The sequence below is a fragment of the Mixophyes fleayi genome, chromosome 4, assembly GCF_038048845.1.
Source record: "Mixophyes fleayi isolate aMixFle1 chromosome 4, aMixFle1.hap1, whole genome shotgun sequence".
In the NCBI taxonomy this organism is placed as follows: Eukaryota; Metazoa; Chordata; class Amphibia; order Anura; family Limnodynastidae; genus Mixophyes; species Mixophyes fleayi.
The window spans coordinates 103,407,266-103,430,075 of NC_134405.1; the positions used below are offsets into that span (position 1 = coordinate 103,407,266).

The 22,810-nt window shown below is 40.4% G+C and overlaps 1 protein-coding gene across 1 annotated transcript in view; it reads right to left on the minus strand.

Moving 5' to 3' along the window:
- TM6SF1 (transmembrane 6 superfamily member 1) overlaps positions 1–22,810 on the minus strand; it is a 35,340-nt gene that overhangs the window by 10,597 nt on the left and 1,933 nt on the right. Inside the window, exons 3-9 of the mRNA XM_075207912.1 lie at positions 20,935–21,032; positions 18,003–18,106; positions 14,574–14,656; positions 13,070–13,191; positions 11,579–11,683; positions 7,923–8,015; positions 3,142–3,261 (exon numbers count right to left, since the gene is read on the minus strand). Coding sequence (XP_075064013.1) covers positions 3,142–3,261; positions 7,923–8,015; positions 11,579–11,683; positions 13,070–13,191; positions 14,574–14,656; positions 18,003–18,106; positions 20,935–21,032 — 725 coding nt within the window. The remainder of the gene's footprint in view (positions 1–3,141; positions 3,262–7,922; positions 8,016–11,578; positions 11,684–13,069; positions 13,192–14,573; positions 14,657–18,002; positions 18,107–20,934; positions 21,033–22,810) is intronic.

Sequence of the window (22,810 nt, forward strand, 5' to 3'; positions counted from 1 at the left end):
TATCCAAATTTCGGACAGAATTCAGACATTGGCGATCTTGTGGCTTTTCCTGGCTTGGGAGGATGAATATCATTAAAATGAACATTTTGCCAAAAGTTTTATATCTTCTTCAGACACATTCCCCCTCCCAATACACATCCCCCCTCAATATTTCCTAAACCTACAAAAACTGGTTTGCGAATTTGTGTTGGCAGGTGAACCTCCCAGATTTCAACATGACTTCTTATACAGACGAAAGAATTGGGGTGGCTTTCAGCTGCCACTCTTCGCTAAGTATTATCATGCTGTCCTTCCTAATAGGGTCATGGAGTGGACTAGGGCACCACCATCCAAGCAGTGGGTGCATATTGAAGGACAAGGGATGAATGTTCCCACCATAGTTTTGCCCTGGCTACCCAAGCTTCCCCACTCCTCTCACATTGGACCAACACTCCAAGCCTGGGCTAGACTTCGCACCCTGACATTTATCTCATCTCCAACATCCCCCCTTACTCCAATGACTGCTAACCCAGATTTTCCCTCCCGGACTGACATCAAGAGCATTTAAGACATGGTCTTCAGGCAAGATTATCAGAAGTGGTCAGCTGGTGGTCAATGGCCGTGTACATGCCTTCTCCTTCTTGCAAGAAAAATTGGGAGTCCCTACATCAGAGTTCTGCTTGTACCTACAGGCTCCTCATTACCTGCAAGGGAGGGATGTGATGATGGGATTTAGTAGAAGCCTATCCAGCTTTGAGGAGCGGTGTTGCGCCTCCATGGAGCCAAAACATACTATCTCAACAATATTGAGATAGTTATAAACCTCTACCCCACCCTACCGGGCTTTACTGAAACATGGGATAGGAAATTGGGGAGGACCTCCAAACAGTTCCAGATTAAAACATTTCAGCTCATTATGGCGAGCTCTACAAGCCTTTCGGTGGTGGAGACGCGGTACAAGGTCCTTTCTCGCTGGTACAGATGTGCCTCTCAGTTAAGTAAGATGCACCCGGGTGTCTTGAACTCGTGCTGGAGATGTGCTCAGGGATGGTGTCACGGGCACTAGGAGTCTTGCCCAGGAATTCACCAGATGACTGGGCTTACCAGAGTGGTGAAGTTAACACAACGGTCCTCTGGTAGCAGGGTGACTAGCGGAACATATATCACAGCAGATGGAGAGAGAATGCCAATAAATAATAGGAAAGTCAGTGACTTGCAGCAATCTTGGTCAATGAGTCAGCGACTAGCTGATATCGTGGAAAGGCAGATTTGAACATGGAGATCAGGATGGACGTGAGCAGATGCAGGGAGGTAGCAGGGAAGTCAGTGGTCTGCGTACAGCAAGTTGTACCACTGCTTATGGTGAGAAGACTTGTCCAGGTGCAGGTAGGTAGCAGGGAAGTCAGTGGTCTGCGTACAGCAAGTTGTACCACTGCTTGTGGTGAGAAGACTTGTCCAGGTGCAGGTAGGTAGCGGGGAAGTCAGTGGTCTGCGTACAGCAAGTTGTACCACTGCTTAATAGGTGAGAATGTGTACAAGTGTTGATGAGTGGAAGCATACAAAGATAGGATGCAGACACTGAGAGCACAGAGGAACTTGATCCCAACAGATATGCAGCGTATCCAGCAAAGTCTATAACGGTATGTGTGGCGCTGCTTGGTAGAGACTTGCAAATTGATTTGAGCAAATTCCACTTTTGTATTTGTCTTAGAGACTTGCTCAGCACAGATATGCAGGCCAATAACGGATAGTCAATCACAATTGTGCATATAACGACTGAGTAGTATGGTTTGTTCCAAACAGATATGCAGCGTAACAATAACAGTCTATAGCGGGTATGGATACCACTACTGAGCGTGGAAACTTGTCCTAGCGGATATGCAGAGTAAACGTAGAAAGTCAATAACAGATAGGCATACCGCTATTCAGTAGAACAGTCTGTCCACAGGGAGATGCAGGGACTGCAGAAACGCTGGACGGCAGAGACGAGTGTAGGAACCACAGGTGAGTAGATCCATCAAAATGGCGGACGGCCGCGGCTCAGGACAGGCGCCGGCAGGAAGGCTAGGGAAGCCACGCACCAGCGCAGAGGCACTCACGGTCCGGTGAGTGACAGATGGGTTCCCACCTTCACATTTGTTAATCTTGTCCTATAATAGTGCAATACTGGCACAAGGTGTGATTAGTGACAGAGGAAATCCTGGGCTGTCCAGTTCCAGATGTACCAGATTTCTGGTTATTTAGTTCTTCAAACATCGCCATTACTCAATATAAACAATCCTTACTCCGACATTTAAATAATGCAGCCGTAGCGGTTACCCCTGTCATTGGCGATCTTCTGCCACGCCAACTGTGCAAAAGTGGTTCAGACGGATTGACCTTTATAGGCTGATGGATGACATCGCCCTATGTGGTCAAAAAAAGTTTACCGAATATGCGACGATTTGGCTCCACTGGCTTGAATTTAAAGAGTCTCCATCTTTCCGCTCCCTTATGGACTGCGGATGGCCAACTGAGGCTGAGGGAATAGATGGGTAGATATACCATTAGACGGGTAGGAGTTACACACCTTTGACTAATATCATAGTACTAGGCACAAGGAGTCCCCCCTTTTCCCTCTTATTCTTTCCCTCCCTTAACCACCTCTATTCTTTCTACTTACTTTCTCCCCTTCTTCTCTATTGTCTTGTATCTTTGTTCGTCATTATATCTAATGTCAAATACAATGTGATGAAACAGATTACTTTGAGTTAATAATGCCACTATTAAGTCCATGAGATGTATACATGTCTTTATTATACCAATAAAAATAAATTACACAGAGACTTTGGCTTCTTCATAGCTTGAGGGTGATGCATGGTAGAGAAGCTCTGCGCTATTAAATAGATATTTAAATATGTCTGTTTTGAACATAGGGATGGAACAGAGTGCTAGAAATATTTCATTAAGTCAACTCTTCAGTTACTTTAGGTATATTATTTAGTTCAGTAAAATAGACACTTAACATCTATAAATGCTGGAAAACCATCAGAAATAGTATACTTGTCATCTTGACCTGCAAAGTCATACTGGTGTAAAATTATGGACAAGACATAACAAAACGATGAGGCTGCATTTTTCAGCTTCTTAAATGACCTTTATTGAAGGTAAAGTTCACAGTACCTGAGCCAATCCACCAGCATGGATAAGGGTAAGGTCTAGCATCCAAGTACATCCGGGAACAAGGAGTCCATACAGAGTGATCATATTGTATGGAATAGAGTAGAACATATACACCAGCATCTGCAAAATAGAGGAGGAGTGACTGAGCATTAAGCTTTGTTTGGAGAGTTGGTGAAATGTGTACTCCATTATGAGTGGTTATTTTAACAAGCTCATAAAAGTCGGTAATAGATTTTTAAAAGTGACTTAAGCGCTTCTAGTGACTTCCACCATTACCACAATAGTGTATTAACAAAATAAATAAATTGACACTTTTATTATCAATCTTGATGTGTCTTTCTTATTTTCTTATTTCTCGTTTGAGAATCCAATGAAAGTATGTAAAAAAATTATACATTCAAATAGTGTGATACACATCTCATTTAAAGTTTTTAAAAGTGTCACTCATGTTAGGAGCAGGAATTATTAGAAAATATATACCTGAAATCATTAAAAACAATGTGCACACAGCTATTTTGTGAACACTCAACTGTAGTTGCCTACTCTCCCAGAATGTCTGGGAGACTCACTAATTTTTGGGAGTCCTCCGGGGAGAGCGAAGCAACCTCATGGTTTCTAATCGCCACAATAAAGTGGCGGGGCTTAGGACGCGAATCACATGTCATTGTGGCTGCGCCCCCTGCTGTAATTGGCCGGAAACCGTAATTGGTGTTTTGGGGGCGGGGTCAAATGACGTGACCTGCCGGGCTCCGCCCCCAACACGCCCACCTCCCCCTGATTTTCCGGAGGAGTCCGTGCCAATGTTGGCAAGTATGAACTCAACCAATATTTAAAAGAATGTAGCAGATTATTTCATAACAAACCAGTGGTTTGTAGAAGCAACCATTTTGTGGAGTAAAGCAATATTCATGAGTATGCAGATTATCCATTCACTCTTAAACAATAATTTAGTATTGTCACTGGCTCCTAGAGAGTTCATAGGCTGCATTCTAATGAATATTGTTTTGTTCGGTCTAGATACACTAATGTTCCTCAGATTGCCCCCATGAAAAGAAAAAAACTTTTGTGTTGCAGGATAAAATATTTAAACAAACTTCAGTGGGTGGAAGGTTCGCATTGTGGGGGACATTCCTGGCCGCAGAGCCTTTAATATAAACTGCTTTCTGTGGGGGCTCTGGCGGGCCGTCCTGTTCTTTCAGTGGGACTCACACTGTAATAAACACACGCCAAATGTGGCACATGAAACCATGATAGTCCCCTTGTCCCCTTACTCTCGTTATTTATTTATTTAATACATAAATGAGACATAGACGAGTATTTCAGGAACAGAAAGGAAAGGTTGAAATTAATGAACAGGTTGGTCCAAAAGAGGTGGTATATTTTTACTCTTTCCATCATGCGCATTTCAGTGTGAGCCTGCAATGCCGGAAAAAGGTTGTGCAGAGGGCTTTTACGGACCAGGGGCCTGATTCATTAAGGATCTTAACTTGAGAAACTTCTTATTTCAGTCTCCTGGACAAAACCATGTTACAATACAAGGGGTGCAAATTAGTTTTCTGTTTTGGACATAAGTTAAATACTGACTGTTTTTTCATGTAGCACACAAATACTTAATAGCTTATTTGTACACTGAAATTTAAAGTTGATATTTGTGTGCTACATGAAAAAACAGTCAGTATTTAACTTATGTGCAAAACAGAATATTAATTTGCATCCCTTGCATTGTAACATGGTTTTGTCCAGGAGACTGGAAATAAGAAGTTTCTCAAGTTAAGATCCTTAATGAATCAGGCCCCTGTTTCTTAATCCGGGGTGATGGTGTGCACCAATGTATGCCAGAAGCAAATAGGTACATCTGGCATAACTATGTGCTGCACACCTCCATATTCTCTGGTTAGTAAATGACCCTTATCATACTGCTGATTAACTTATATGTGTTTAAATGTATTATTCGTTTCTTTGTTCAAAAGTTGTGTTGTGTTAATGACAAAGCTCTTCTCCAATTGTCCATATTTGCCCACTGGGTTACATTGTTCTGCTGATCTCTATAGACAAATGTTTTTGTTTTGTTTTTTGTTTGTTTGTTTTTAGCTCATCATACAATTAAAGTTGTGCTACCATGTTGGAAAATACATTATGGAGATGATACCCCCGCACTCCCAACCTGAGTCCTTGGTGCTGTTTGTGACGCCATTTTACATGGGCTCCTCCGTTTGTCACAGCCCTTGTTGAGCGAACACGGGCAGGAGAAGCAATCACAATCCACTGCTCTATGCAGCCATTTTATCCAGGCCACGTTGCTGTTCTAGTAACTGAGAAACCCTAGGAAAAATTGCTGGCAGTCACCAGGGCTCTAGCAATAAGGAGGGAGTACCTTAGTAAAATTATTTATAGATGGTAGTACAGCCTTAATGCTTTTATGAGATTATAGAAAAAAAATAATTTTCATACCAGTAGAACACTATAATTGTGTGGGGGACTCACCTGGTAAATGAGGCCTGGTAAGTTCCTCCAGCGGGGACTCAGCAGCGATAGAGTGCAATTCGCAATTCGCCGCCAGTTCCTGGTTGGGTGGGACGGCCGCAGTGGGCCTAAATTGGGCGACGATGACGCGTGATGATAGTACATCAGCAGCTAAATAAGCCACTGTGTGCTGCGATTTTGTCGGTCCGACGGCACCGAGTGATAAAGGAGGACGGCGAATAGTGGCTGCCAAGAAATGAAGAGAAAGACGTCAGAGAGCATCGGAGAGCAGCAGTAGACAACCCTTGTAAGGGCTGGGAGCTACGCTGCCAAGAAGTCGCCGGGAAGACAGCCAGTAAAATGTCAGAAGCAGGGAGGCCTTGTCATGGCTAAAAGCGCCCCTGCTTCAGAAGAAAGAAGTGAAGGAGAAGTCGGAGGAAGAAGAGAAGAACCTCTGTGGAAGTCGTTGCGGCCGACAACAGCAGGTGAGAGGGGAGATCAACTAGGGACAACCAGAGAAGGGTCCTTGTGTGCATCACACCATCTGAGCCCATGCCCGCACCACTTTCCTTTTTCTCTTCTGTTCAACAGCGGACACAAGGCCCGAGCCACAAACTGGGCACAAGGCATGAGCACCAGTTAGGGTTTCCAGGATACAAGGCCCTTGAAGTGATAGAGCCCCTAAGAACCCCAAGAGCCCCCCATCCCCAAAGCGAGAGATAGTGGTACCGAGGAGTCGCCAATGTTAAATTCTGGTATTGGGTAGGGCAATTGAGGGATATTCAACTGACTAAAGAATGGGACCGGTCTCTTTCCATGAAGGGTAAAAGGTGACTATTTGTTTGGTAGTCTATATATTGAGGTAGCTAGGGTAACTTGGACCCCTGTATTGCCCTTAAACTGTAGTTCAACCCCCATTCTCAGTGCCTCGATGTGCTCACTGTATTCAGCGAGTAGACAACAGGATCAACCAGTTTTGCAGTGTAGCATAACCTTTTCCTGCAGCTTAGGTTGTGGGTTCCAATTTAGGGGGGTGCATGGATTTGAGTTCCGGCAGCTCAAGCTGCTGGTTCCACTTCCAGGCTGTGTATTCTGTAGGGGGTGGGTTAACTTGTACGGAGTTCCGGCAGTGGCCACTGACAGCTCCAGGCAGGTTATCCCCACCTTATGGATGTGCTGTTCTAGACTGACCCCTGTAGTGCACACTTCATAGCCGGTGGAGAAATAAACTCCCCAGTAAGTCCTGGGTGGGTCACTGTTAGGAACAGAGAAATATCACAGTAATATATCCCAGAAATTAGCTGGCAGGGACCAGGAGTCAGGCCCCTGGTACACCCTTTCTCAATTACATATCAGGTATCTACTGTCTGGAAACTGCGGGTGTTAAGCAGAGTAGTACACAACACCTAAAACTAGTGAGTTGTAAGTGTTGCGAAACCAGGTCAGATAGACTTGATAGGACCAGGGACTGCCTGTCTGACAGTTTGAAAGTTGAGCAGTGGGAGGGCTGTGTTCTTATCGCCCAGTTCTAACAGGTGCTGATACACAGAGTGTGGACGAGTGCCAAGAGAAGTCACGCAAATTACGTTATCACCATTGTGTCTGGGTCTTCTTCTTAGCAAAGGCCCTTCACTAGTATAGTGGTGAGTAGGATACTTGGGTGGATTCTGTTCCTGTCCCAAGTATTCGTAGTCCCATGCCCAAGCCATAGTAAATTGAGGGAATGGTAAGTTCTGGTATAGGGAAGTCTCTATACCCCAAGCCGCCACCTCATACACACTTTCACTTGGAACTGTAGCTCTCCTTCCAGTAATTGTGTCCCTCCTTCCCTTAGGGACAACCGCCAGGTGTTGTGTACGCCAAAGCATAACAACGGGAGTCGGTGAAAAGATGTTCTGGCACGTTTCGTAGTTGTTCCTCAGGATCTGGTAAGTGCAAGGGGCCTGCTTGAAAGGGATTGGTGGATTACATGGCCTCCTCCCTAGGTACCCCTACAATTGATTTGCCAGGTCTGTTTTACAAAACTAACAGAGCCCTGTCAAAAACATATGCTGTAGCTCCGGCTAGGAGGATAGGGCACATCAGTGAAATATTTTCATGCGTGGTAGTGCAGCTTTAAGATGACAGTTCTCATATCAAAGCATTAATTTATTTCTATAAATAAAATTCTGTAGAATGCAAATTTCTCAAAAGAAAATTAAATGAAACAATACTAGGGTACTTTTCCTCTTCAATGAACATTTTAAACATATTTGTGACATCTACAGTATGCAGGATCAGGTATATATAGTGGTAATGTACATTCATTAAATGTTTACCTGGAGTTTTGGGTAAGCAGCAGGATCTTTAATGTAAGGTTCTTGAAGTTGTATATAAAATCGACAAAGATTAGAAGGACAATCTAAGGCAATCTGTGGACCAATGTAAAATGCACAAATTAATCTCATTACTAGTAATTTTGATGATTTATTAATCTCCTAGTTACTTAACATATTGTTTAAATTTACCGTTTCTCAGTTACCAATGACGGGTCAACCCATGAATACATTAAATATTGACTGGCTAAATATGACCACTTACACAGTGATAATATTTTCAACCAATTACTCAGAGTGTAGGCCCATTTAACCCAGCTGGCCAAATTGGTTACAAATCTGGTTGTTTTTTCAATGCTGAGGCCAAGTGATCAATTTTGACGTACGTGGGCAGCTTCAGGAGATCCTTCACTATGGGGCTGTGAGTCTTTAAATAAAAAACACCATATTAAGTTGCATTTGCATTTTAATAGTGTGCTTAGTAAAGTGAATTTCCAACGTATTCATAATAAATGGAGTGATAGAGATTACCCAGCGCTGTTTCCTCAAGGAATGAGAATGGCTTCCCTACCATTCAAGTAAAATTAGATATAGATACAGTTTCCTGGCGCTCCTCCACAGAATAATGTACGACTAAAGTCTTTAATAATATGGTAATGGCAAGACTTTATAGACATATAAATATTCATATTAAAAAGAGAAATAACACATATTGCTCTGGCCATTTTGCCTCTTCCCTTGAAATCTATGTGTGGTGCCTGACACAAAGATTTCAAGGGAAGAGGCAAAATGGATATATGATCTAGGATCCCTAGCACCGCATGGTCTCAACATAGATTTCAACCTGGGGAGCTTCCTTGGAAACTAAACCCCATCCTTTAAATCTAGGATCTGTATTTCCATAGAAGCATTGTTAGAACTTTCTAGGATACTTTCTAGGATACCTTTACATACTTTCTAGATCTATTCAGTACTCTCTCAGTCAAAAACCCTCCCATCCTGCCTGGTACACATAAGTCAGGCATACTCGTCCATCGTAACCCCCTCCTTTTCATATTATAGTGTTTATATTGAGAACATTATCTCTATATATTACCACTATATTTTATTCCAACTGCGGAATCATATTGGACACACTTTTGTGTAATGCAGCACATATCTATTGTATAATGCTCCAATTGTGGAAACATATTTATTATTCCTCTGCATTATTTCTCTGTGTATTTTTCATTGTACAAACTCACTTTGTCTATGGTAGTTACTAAGCCATAGAACCACCTGTCACAAACTTTCTTGCTTTCATGCTGCTGATTTTCCTGCCTCTGTGTACAGCAGCACTTCCTGGTTTGGGTGGTCACATGATCGTGGGTGGTAGGCAGCTTTTACTACCTACAGACTATATTAAGCTCACCTGGACACTGCAGCTTTGTCAGAGCAACAAGTTACCACTTAGCATCTGGCTCTCCCTGTGTATCCTGTGCTGCATTCTGGTGTTTTCCTGTGTATCCGACCTGGCTATCCTTTGACTACTCTGCTGCCTGTGAACCCATGTATCTGACCCGGCTATCCTTATCAACTATGCTTCTGCCTGCTCCCCTGTGTATCCGACCCGGAGTTCCACTGCATACGGCTAGGATTCTTCTGCATGTGCTGTGTTCCTTCAGCTAACAGATCCTGCTCCTCTGTGCATTGCTACACTACCTCTACAGAGTCTGTTCCCCTTTCCTGCCAGACCTCCTACCAAATGTCTGTCTCCTATCACGTCAGTGGGCTAACCTAGGGACCGCGACCTGCGGACCCCCGGCAGCAAAGTCCATCCTGCCTTGCGGCGGTTCTTGGTGAAGACCGGGGGGTTCGTTAGACTCCGCGCCTTAGGAAAGCCAGCGCTAATACTGACTGATAGAAAACTCCTGAGAACCGTAACACCACCAGGCATATTAGCACCAATCAAACCATTACAGATTTCAGTACCTCCCATCCCCAGCGAGCAACCAATCAAGAAGTGGAAGGAGGGATATTAAAACTCATAATGCTGACTGAAAATCATATTGACTTATCCCTCTATTGACTTAAGCCTCTATCGCTGAGGTGAAACGTGTTGAATACTCATCACCATATCTACACCATCTACTCATTAGTAGCAACATCAGTAGCAACTTTCAAAGCAATCATCTACTGTTGAACTACAGCCGCAGAAAATTCACACGTCAAGCGGCACATAAGAGGCTATAGACAGAGACCGCTGCAGCTTGGAGCATCGAGGACCAGCTGTGCATGTGTTAGCTAACATTCCAGCAACAACTCATCATGCGCACAGACTACCCTCTTGTTTGATCCAGAGGACTACATGGAGATCCACGGATGGTACCCGGAGGAACAGCAGGTTTTATACTACCACCAACTGGGAGTTTTTTCCTTTCCCATATTGGGTTTTAACCTCCATGGAACTGTGCAGGCGCAGGTTGGGACATTCATGTTACTTACCCTAGTGACTACTAATTTATGACACAGCACTAGGATTACTTTGCACTGGACTGCAGTGCATGACGTATTCAGTGAAAGTTTGCACTTTGTGTGCTATTATGATATGATCATGTGTCACTCTAAAGTACATAATAAATGGAGTCCCTGGATTAGAATTACTAAGACTGAAAAGTAAAATGGATTGGGGACACTGCGTATGAGGGTAAAGTTATTAAAGCAGAAGTATTCACAATGCATCATAACAGGAACACAGGCTCACCACGACACCACAACATGAAACTTCATGTTCTACAGTACTGTTATCTAAACTAAAGAAAGCCATTTATAGATAGGACAAGCAACTCTGAAAAAAAATGGCAGTTACCAGATCATCATACTTCCTCACCTATAAAATAAGAATAATTTTTTCAATTCAACATAAAAACATAACTGAAAACGTCCACTGGTCTTAATACAAACATACTCATACACTAAAACTCCCTAGGACTTTCAATTTCCCTCTAAGCCCCTGAGATTAGTCAAAAGTACGAAAATTCAGATATTATTTAAAGGGCCACAAAGCCTAACAAACAACTTGGTTTATATAAAAGTGCTACTAACAACATTCACAAATAGACCATACTTGACTACTCTCCAGGAACGTCCAGGAAACTCACGAAACTTGGGGAGCCATATCGGGGCCACTATCCCTTATTACGCCTCTCCTCCTTTTAAAGATTTGTGTTATGAGGCCTTGTTTGGTGGTTCCTAATGGTGTGATTCTAACTTTCCCCAGATGCAATTTGATGGGTCATTTCGCAGATGGGTCTGCATATGTCCGTGTCTTGAGCTGCATGTATCTTAAGATCTTAAGTGCAGTTTTAAATATTCCATACATACAGTGCTTTTTTTGTAAGAAAAAAGGTGCCGGAACTCACATCACGTAGTCAATCACTGTACACACACCCACACGCGTCAGTTGTGTAACGAAACACAATGGTCGCCGCCCGCAGTAAGCTCTCAGCTAAATCAATTTTGTCAGTAAAATCACAGCTAGCCATGTGCAAAGCAATATAATAACTTCACCTGAATGTGGAAATCCTTTTTAAAAGATGTGTGTTTGTTATTCTATCTTTACACCTACAGCAGTACCCTCATTAACTCATTTATATGAATAGGTCCCATATCTAACTCACCATTCCTCTGAATATACAAAAGACAGTTGCAGCAATTAGGTACATAGCCAACAGCAGGTCAGATGGTCGCTTGAATATGTTTTTTTGCTGAATACTTTGTACCACCTGCAGAAAACAATAAAGACTAATGTTAACATAAACTTTGGAAACAAAAACAAATCTCTTGCTGCAGGATAATAACATTCCTTCATCTGGTGTCCATAAGGGTTCTTAATACTATTTCGGAATGAATAGATAAAGAATAAATTGAATTGTTACCCAGGTCAGGTGCTGTAAAATGATTCTTGAATATTTCCATTTTAGCATAAAAGCACCAGACACATAGTATAACATAGGTAATAACAGATCTGAAGTATGCAGTCTGCTCAATGCTCTGTACAATGGCTGCACACTGTAAATACCTCAGTGCATAATGTGGCAGTGCTAACAGAATACACTGCTTGCACATGAAAGATTTCCATTGCATAATGCTAAACAGGTCTTGAAGATTTACTGGAAGTGGTGGTGGTGGGTTTACGACTGAAATATATATTTTATCAGTATTTCGCTGTCACATTATTTACTTTGTAAACTAATAAATCAATTCAATGTTGCCAGCTAAAACAAGCTAGACATTAGTTATCTATTTAAATACTTTAATTTGTAGGTTTTGGTGCCCTGGATAAGCAATATTGCTTCACAATAGTGAAAACGAAAAGACAACAGCTTCATACACATTCATCTGTCATTCTATGAATCTGTTTAGTCAGAAAATCATTCAGAAGTTGATCGATACATGCTGTCATATTTCTGTGAATATTAGCGCCATATTACTTGTATAGATATAGAGATTAACTGTTGTGTTAGAAGAAATATATGCTGCAACATTTTTTACCTTGCCCAGTTATTTTTCACTCAGACCAAATTATTGTAACACAGTATAAAACAGTATGGATGCACAGGGCATCGTCACTGGCATATTTAAAAAAATGTGTTTTTTTTGGGGTGGTGGGGATTCTGATTCACTATAATTATCTTGTTTCCCCAGTGAGCATTTACTCAGGACAGCTAGGATAACTTCTTCCATATGTCTTTCAATCACAATAGAGCTATAACATTTTTTATATTTCCTCTGACCTGGTTAGTGATCCCTCTTTTTTTTATAAAGGAGATAATGTATCATGTACTGTAGATTATTAGGATATTAGAGGAGCTCCAGAAGCATATAAAGGACAAGGCCATAATGGATTGATTCTTTATAGGTCATGAATTCTGGAAAGTTTTGTCTACAAATTTTAACAATATTTATTCCAGATGTGGTTCTCCGCAATATCTATTGTAGACAACCCCAGTAAGTTTAAAGCCAGGGCAGGTGATTTATTGTGTTATCAGCATTGCAGAAATAATGCACACAGGAACAATAATGCTGATTTTAAATTGCAAGGTATGTACATATAGCCAAACATAATTGCGAAGACTGAAATAAAATTAATCGGTGTTAAAATATATTACCTTCATAGGTGGGTTCTGAATGATGGATGGCTGTTTGTAGATCCTGAATCCAGCCCATAATGGGAGGCAGATATATGGTAAGTTCAAGAAAAATGCGGGATATATTCGTGTTCCATATTTCCCTATTGGAAAAAGCTATGCATGTTTTATAGAGTATTGCAAAATGCTTGTGACACACTCATACTATGAATAACCTTACAGAGCACATGCTGCTTACACACTGTGGAAGTAGCTATTTTGTGGGTTGAACTTATCAGTTGAGACTGGTTTCTCATGAATGTTGGTTCAGCCGCACAAAAGAGGGCCACCAACTTCACTGTGTGTAAGTGAACTATAAAATAACAAAACCAAATTTGATAAGATGTTAACATTCAATTGCAAGTTGAATGAGCTAGATAAGTTAGTGGTCCCACACAGTTTTCTTTCTTAACAAATCATGCTTGTCTACTCTCCAGGAAGCTCCCGAATTTCAAGCAGCGCTCCTGGACTCCCAGGACAGTAGGCCAACCTACTGGATCCCGCCCCACGTCCTTGTGAAGTAGGCAGGGCCTTGATGAATTCATTTGCATCAAGTCCCATCACCGCTACACATGAACACAAAACTCATCACTCAGCTATGGGCAGGGCCGGATTAAGGGAATGGAGGCCCCTGGGCTAAGGAAGCCTCCATTCCCCCGTGAGGCCCCCCCCCTCCCGTGATCCGAGCCGCCCTTCCCCCCTCGTGATCCGAGCCGCCCCCAAGACACTTAACTCCTTCCCCGGCGCTGTACACTCTTAACTAAGCAGATCTCGTGAGAGTGAGACTCACAAGATCTCCTCAGTAAGGAGACTACAGCGCGTCGGGGAAGGACCGTACTGAAAGTGCTCAGCAGCACTGAACGATCAATAATGCTGCTGAGCACTTTCAAGGGCCCCCTGGATGCCCGAGGCCCCTGGGCTGTAGCCCAGTTAGCCCTATGGTTAATCCGGCCCTGGCTGTGGGCATGACCTAATTATGCAAATAGCGTCATTATGGCCCTGTTACCCACTGCTTGATGTTGAGTATTTGCGTCCTCCGGAGGAGAGGTGAAAATAGCAGGCAAATATGTTACAGATAAAATTATTAGATGGGGAAATTAATAAAGAGTATTTAGGAGAAATTGTTTGATCAAAATATATAAAAGAAAATAAGTTGGTTGTTAGACTAGATTAATTGCTGTGGCAAATTGGATACAAAATATCTGTTGTACAATTAAGTCGCCACAACAATGGCACGAAATTCAGCAGTGTTCTCAACATTCTCTGAATGAAATCTCGCTCCCACACCTGTCATGATGGCTGCATGATATGCTTTAACTACAGCTTTTATTGTTAGTCAGCACATAAACCATTAGTATACATTTAGACTACCTTTTAAAGCATATAAAGTAGTAAACCCTCAATTACCTGCTGATTTATTGTGTGAGAAGAGATTGTAAATTTAAGAGATGAATGAAGAGTTTACATATTTACTTATGTTACTTACCCACAATGTTTCCAGGAATATAGACTATCATACTCATTACAATGGATCCCACCCAGTAAAGGCCAATCATCCTGTAGTTTTGACTGACAAACAGAAGAAAGATTCAGAAACATTTCTTTGAAATGCATACAGCAATTATAATGTCACATGACTTTCCTAAAAAACTTCTCATATACACAGACTTGCAATAACCTTCAACAGTCTACACACATAAAATAAACATTTACAGATGTGCAAATTTAGAACACCCAAATTTACTTCTCCCAGTCTGCAAACATGAACTGTTTTTAAAGATTCTCCCATATATCTACAAGTTAACAAAATATATATAATTATAGTAAGATGATTTTCATAGGTTTGCTAACATTGTCTCTAACATATTTACTTGGGAGCTGGAGATTTCAGATGAAATCCATGGGATGAATTTGAAAAGATAATTACATGTGCTCTCACGTCAATCTCCCTATTCACTGCAATAGAACTTTGCAAGCAGCTAAAGCTACTTTTATGGCACATTCCCTAAGAGTAGCAACGCCCTAAAAAAAAAACCAGCAATGCATCAGCAGTTTTCAAATAGTGTGTTTACTATTGATTATAATGTAAAATTCTGCCATCCTTTTCCCTAGTCCTCACTGTTCCCTCTGCTCCATCCTGTGTTGCAGAGTCAAGACTGAGGACTCCTGTCGGCATAGTGATTTATTTCTGCTTTATCCCATCACACTGCCAATGACATCTGAGGGCTGGAAATCATGACTGCTGTAGATGTCTGCTAGTGATCATAAAAAAAGCATATGGGTGGAAATAATGTAAGGTAATTTACAAATCTCTCTATTCTCCACTCCCAGGAGACCCCTCTTCAAACTACAAGTGTGCAGAGAGGTGGAAAAATCTGTGCACAAGTGTAAACGTCACACTAAAGATCAACCTCCCATCCCTTTAGTATCACCTCTTTAAATAACAAACATTTTAATTTTCTCTTAAAATGCAGATTGGTTTAGCCTCATTTATTTATTCATTCAAGTTAATCATGACAGTTAGGAGATATGTATTTCAGTACAAGAGACTCCCAACGGTATAGGACGAGATCCAAAGATCATCAGCTTGAAGCTGGTGCAAAATTCATGGGTTTATGGAGAATGTAAACAGCGGTGCACCTCTCCACAAAGCAAGAAATGCCTCCAACAATGTGCCCTCTCTTCACCTTTAGTTTATTTCAATAGTCTTGCTCCACAAAAGGAAATCTCGTTACTGTACTCAACCAAAAAACTAATGCACCTACTATATACTTGGTTAGAAACAACCCGTCCTCTGCTTGTGCAAACTACTGTTTTAGCTATTTTATTTCGGGGAAAAAGCTTAATGATGCCTTGTATGTCTATTGGAATGGTATATATAAAATACTATAAATAATATTGTTTAAGTAATATAATTTAGTATTACTAAATCATCGATAAGGTGTGAAAGGCAAAATATTTCACAGATTTGAATCATTAATATACACAATACCATTATAAACTCTAATTTTAGGGCTTTCTGTTTTGGTGAGACTAAATTATTTGTCCTCCACACTTCACAAGTATCGGTAAGCAATCTGCGTCTGTGCTCTATTAATGTTTACAAGGTCACTCTAGAAACAGGTGGTGATGCCAGTTGGGAAGGGACTTTCTAAATTGTATTTACAGATGGCTGCTATAGTGGCAATGTTTGGGTGTTCACATTCCAAGAAGAGACCAAGGGGTAAATTTATCAAGCTACGTGTTTGAAAAAGTGGAGATGTTGCCTATAGCAACCAATCAAATTGTAGCTAGCATTTATTTATTACATTCTACAAAATGACAGCTAGAATCTTGCTATAGGCAACATCTCCACTTTTTCAAACACGTAGCTTGATAAATTGACCCCCAAAGCTCAAGATTGTCAATGGTATGTATTTCTATAGAACAGGTACCAATGTGCCACATTTCCTAATGAAGGCAGTAAGACCAGCAAACCATGTTGAGGGAGAAGGTGTATGCCATTTTTAAGTCTGCAGGTGTTTTATATCACATGTTTAGCCTATTATTTATTTAACATTTATATAGCGCCGATATATTCCACAGTGCTATAGAATTGGTAACAAACACTGTAATAAAACGAGTCTGGGTATTAACAGAAAGACAAAGATGTCAGAGACAAAGGAATTTTAGATTCTCCATTACTCTGCTACTAAGACTAGTAGTACAGGGTTTAGAGCAGGTCATTTTTTGGGAGGTTCTTCACATCTGCCAGTAAGATTTGAGGATTATCAACTCCCCTAGTTAGAGCAGGTTTTGTCGGTGGCACTGTAGTCGCAATTGTGCTCTCAGTTATTATTTCTTACCATTGGCAATCAATAGAAGGAATAATGTGTGAGTCTTATGAATTGCACTGGCTGGGGTTGGTTAACCCTTAAAGAGAGTATTGAATAGACTGATAATCTGCCATAGTTTTAAGTTTATGTGGGTGTGGAGGGTTATCTAAATATACCAACAAAGATTCCAATACAGATTGTGTTTTACTAATATCAGGTACTGAGTGGGCACCCTTGGCATGTGTGCCATAAGGTAGCGCTCTAGGATGTTTTGAGTGGCACATGAGTCCCATCCTTCTCTCTTTCTTTGCTCTCCTCACGTCTTCCTCACAGAGCATGAAAGCATCCTGCACACTATAATGCTGGGGCTTCTGGGGCATATTGGGGCTTCTCACTGATTATCTAGGCTGGTATCTGCGAGTGCACGCTAGAGAGTCTATATTCATATTCCCTTTGGGGATAACACTCCAGCACCTCTCCCAGATGGAGTCAGAGTAGTCAACCTTCCTCCTCACTTTCATTCTTGCAAGATCCGAAGGCAACTGTGCCTCTCTAACATGAGCAAATTAGCTCCAAGAAAGGAACGACAGGGAAGTCGCTAACATTTTTTGTACCCACCTAACACTTTTGTAAAACTTTATGTATGTTGTAATGGTGGTGGCATCGCCAACAGTTTTTTGGCTTTAAATGTTCAACATCTGGCACCCATAGACAAAAACGTTGCATACCCCTATATGTAGTTTCTTCAAACACATATCGTCCAGCTGTGTTTTTGATTATGATTAATGTTCATAGAGAAGGTGTTGAATGTTGTTGGCCTTTGTTCAATCACAGAATAAACCCCAACCAACATTGCCTTAGTTGCCATGTCCCCAAAAAGCCATGAGACATGCGTAGAAGTGATCTCTTATCATAACATGAATCAAGTAAAAGGGTCAACTTTTCTGTTACAAGAAGTAATTGACTACCTCTAATGAATAAATCTGGACAATACCTAGGCAGACACTTCTCCTCACCACAAAATCTAAAAGTAGCTAAAGTTATATATAATTGTTGTTTAATAATCTTAGAATATAGTTACTAAAGTCAAAACCACTTACTCCCAAGCGATTGCTGCCACCATAAGTAGATACATCAGGTAATGTGCAGTGCCATCCCAGTAACACATCATGTGTCCATGTGCTGTGTTCAGGTAAGGCTCAGCCTGAGAAAATATAATAGGTCAGTTAGTACTTTATATGCAATACATACACACTGGATACTCTGCCATTGCAGTCTCACTTGAGAGTGGGAATTGAGGGGGGATTATTAAGAATTAATATTTCTATGTGTTCCAACTAGAGTTTTGTGCTTCTGCAGAACTGTAAGTGACAGGTTTGTATGAATTTTGACTGCTATTGCTAAGCAAAATGATACTCACATCTAAGTGGAAACTAATGTAAAGAATATGCATAATATATGCAATCCGTGGTTAGAGATCACTTAGCGAAGCAAACACCGATGCGCGTTTTGCTGCTCACTTTATCAAGGCACTAAACCAATTGACACAATGGACGTTTCTTTTGTACTCTGAAGATTTTCCCGCATTGTGTCATCCCACCAATCATCCATCAACAATTGGGAGGCACCATATAAATTTACTTGCATTCACATAGCCAATGAGTAACTGTAAATTCTTGCTGTTGCCTCCCCTCTCCCCCAATTGGGCTAAACTTCAAAACAATAATTAATATAAACAAAACCATGATCGGAAAATGGAAGGTAATATAAACAGCATGGATCAACAATTAATATTAATAACAATCCAGAGATCCAAATATAAATTGTATATAGTCAATTTCTTGTTGATTAGTTAGATGTCATAAAAATGATTACTCATTTATAATACTTTAAGAAAAAAATGTATCTCATTAATTTCTTAACTAGTATTGGCTCCTAAGCAATACATATAATTATAAATTATCATTATGATAATTCATTGTTTTAATTATCATGTTAATAGTCACATAATTTGATCTATCTCAATATGTAGTTATTAGACCTCATATAAGTGCTATTAGTGATGAACATATTAGTGCATACAAAAACATATGGTCAAACCCAATATGAGTGCTATATATTATAAAACAAGTGAGGTGAATAGAAATAATAAACATAAAGTGCAGATATGATGAGTCATGTTATTAATGATAAACCATATATGAAACATACTAATACCTAAAACATACAAATAAATACTTAAAAATATGAAGGTGAAAAATACATTAATAGAGTTGATAAATAATGAAGTGTAAAATTATGAAAAAGAGAAACCATAAAAAAAATGTGATGCAAGTAGGTGAATATAATTTTAATGTAACTTGAAAAACATTAGTGAAAATTAATTGAATATAATTATAGCACCATTAGTGATGAAATTAGTGGTGAAATGTAAAATGTGATTGACAGTAATATTGGGATGGAATAATTAATCCACCAGTCTGAAATTTAAAATTATTGTCCAGTCAAATTGATAAGGGACGGAATTAAAAATTCATTTTCATATACATAAGGTTTATAAGAACCTTATATCATTATGCTATAATTTAATGTTTATCAATATCACAGACCCATATAGCTTTATTAAGACATAATTAAATCCATTCTGATGGCATTACTGTAATCATTCATCTTAAATAAAAAATGTAGTTATTCTGATCATTAAGACCATTAGGGATCAGACTATCCATTAAAAAATAATTTTGGATTCTCTTTTTAAAAGTTCTTGTTTGAGGTCACCTCTTCTCATCTCAAAGGTATTTTTTTTTAATTATAAAGGCCCATAAAACATTAGGATTGCCTTCATGTTGATTCAAAAAAATGTTGTGCCACTGTCATCAATGGTTTTAGTTTGTGCTTGTCCCTGAAGGCATTTTTAATATTTTCCATATGTTCAAGAAGTCTTCTCTAGAATGGTGTTGTAGTCATAACTATATACTTAAGATTACAGGGACATATCAAATAGTAGATTACCCCTGCCGAATTACAATTCACAAAGTCCCTACCCCGGAGTCTAATGGAAAAGGTTAGAAAATGTAACGATTCACATCTTTGACAATTTGATACCAATTTACCATTGTATATTAGAGACACACTTTGGATGTACAAATCCGTTTATACAAAAGATATTATCATGATTATTGGCAGGGGCACATCTATTGTGAGGCGAGGGTGGCACCATGAGGAAAATGATCACTTCTGATTTTTCCATCCCACTATCCCTTCATGGACACTCTACTTTACATTGCTTCTATGTATGATTTAGGGTGCAGTCCCAGCTTGTAATCAGCCACTGATGGGTGGCCAATCAGAAACCAGTAGTGTGCACCCTTACCTCACTAAGCGCTGCCTGAGGCAGCAACAGTTTACGAAGTGTCTGAACATGACAGGGAGGAGAATATGAGGTGGGGAAAGGGTAATCAACTGTATATTACTGCCATTTCTGCTGGCAACTATACTATTGACATATAAATATGGCTGCTGGCATATGACCAGGGACGCTAATGCTGCAGGTAGATTACTTGGCATTCCTACTATTACTTCTGGGATATTATCTGGCATAACTATTTCTGCTGTCATATTACAAACGTAGTGATGCTGGATGGAGATGTGGCGTTGGACACAATTTCACACTTAAGAATAGCTGAGAATTCGAATGACAATTGGACCTGACAGCTTAGATGCCCTCGTATTTTGTGTTGAAGAACCACCTCCCAAACAACATCATCCCTACTTACTGTATGTTCTGTACTTGAAACTTACTTTTTGTATTGTGTGGATGGATTTAAGGTATTCAGTCCCTGCTACAAGTGTCACACTGACTGATTCTTCTGGGAAATCCAGAAAATAACTGGTCTGGTACATGCACAATACACAGAACTGTACCTCAGATAACAACATCAGACTCACAAGGATCCATAAGGCAGTAGAAAGTATTAGATGCCAGGCAGCAGAGCATTGCACTATGTACATCACTAGGCTAGCTGCTGTTACCTCTTTTAAATAAAGGCTCATGAATCCGTCAATCATTCCATCCTGTTCAAGTCCAATGATAAGGCCCACCACACTGGTAAAAGAAAACACTGCATACACTACAAGGGAAAAAGACAAGAAATGCTGAGCAAAGTACAGAAATATGTTCTTTTTCCATATCCTGTTCAACTAAATACTATAAAAGCAAATGCACCTGCACTCTGAGTTTATAAAACACCCTTTCCCCTTTCTGAATCATCATTAAGTTGGACAACATAAGTCATTTTGGGGATATGCAGTTAACGTTAAGATCAAGGGGCCCATTTATGAATGTCTGCATTTTATCCTGGTAAAGTAGAATGTCTTATCACTATGTTTTCCAGAGATGAGCAATGCTTTTTTTCAGTCATTGATCATTAAAGTCATGCTAGGACAGTACATCCCATAAAGCAAAGACTCTATATTAATGTGATAGATCAGCTGGGAAGAGAACCAAGAACCATGCAGCCTGATAGGGTAGGGATCTGAAATGGTCCCTTAACCAATGCACTCTCCTCTACTGCGGTATTTTGGCCATTGGATTTCAGCCGCTAACACCATCTTCAGGTGGCTTTCGCAATCGACTACAAGCTCCGTAAAAGTAAGGTTTTCAGAGCTTAATAAAGAATGATGAGGCTGACGCTATGGAAAATTAGTTTGGTTAAAGTAGAAGATGTATAAGATTGTTATTATTATTAAATGGCTCAGATATGGTTTCCACATGAATTAAGGCTTACAAATTGTTGATAAATAAGGCCCCTAAATGTACTATGAACATTACTTATTAGTAATTTATGAAAGTGTAAAAATGCAGAAGCTTCAAGTTGTCATTTGCACCCTGCAAAAGGATTTGACTTTTGCACTAGCTCAGAGTGGCGATCTTTAGGTCTCCTCCCATAATTTCAATTGCACTCATTTTGCATCTCCATGTTGCACTGCAGTAGGTGCACTATGAGAAATTCATATAAGAGACATTCCTGATGTACCCTCACAATTAGCATAAACAATAAATAATGCTAATTTGATTAATATTTCAGGGGAAAAATGAAACGTTTAGTTTATTGAACGGAGGCTGTAAGAGGCTGGACTTTGATATGACGTTTATACTCTTGCACACTGCACTTCTGGATATTTTTCCATCTCTCTGTGCACCTACTCATACTTTATGGAGGAGTCTCTTTAGAGTGGAGAGTATGTTTGCACTGTGAAATGTACTGGAAAGATCATCTTGACACACCGTCTCCAACAAAGTCAGAGTGCTGTGGCGTACATGAGGTCCTTCAGGGATGAAAAATGACATTGCTGGGCCCCAGCAAAATTTTAAGGGGATCATCCTTTGGCTACTGCTCTGTTCTTCTGAGGATGCACAGCAAATCCCATACACAGCTTACTCTGCGCTGATACTGGGTGCAGGCACTGTCGGAAGTTCATCACCTCTGGGGCCCTGTAGCCAGAAAGGTGGGAGTTCCGCCACTGAGGCCCACTGTGTCTGTCATGGATTTACCTGCATCTAATTGACAACCTATAAATTGACAGAAATGGGCTTCCCCTGTTATTTGGTAAGACCATGGTACTTACGTATTGTGCAGACAGAATTCCAATTTAAACATTATTTGCAATGATTTGGGTGCCACGAACTAAACTTCCTGCCCCTGTCCCTGAACCACCTGACTGTCATTGATGGCAGAGATCCAGTGACGAATTGTTGAGGAAAGCCCGTGAGGAAAAGGGTTAAGAGGAACCTTTGACAATATGAGATGCTACATTGATCAGCGTTAACCTGATATTCAACAACAGCTCTCTTTAAAGTACTGCTTCCCCTCTCTATTACATCCTTCCCCCTATCATATAGTGAAGA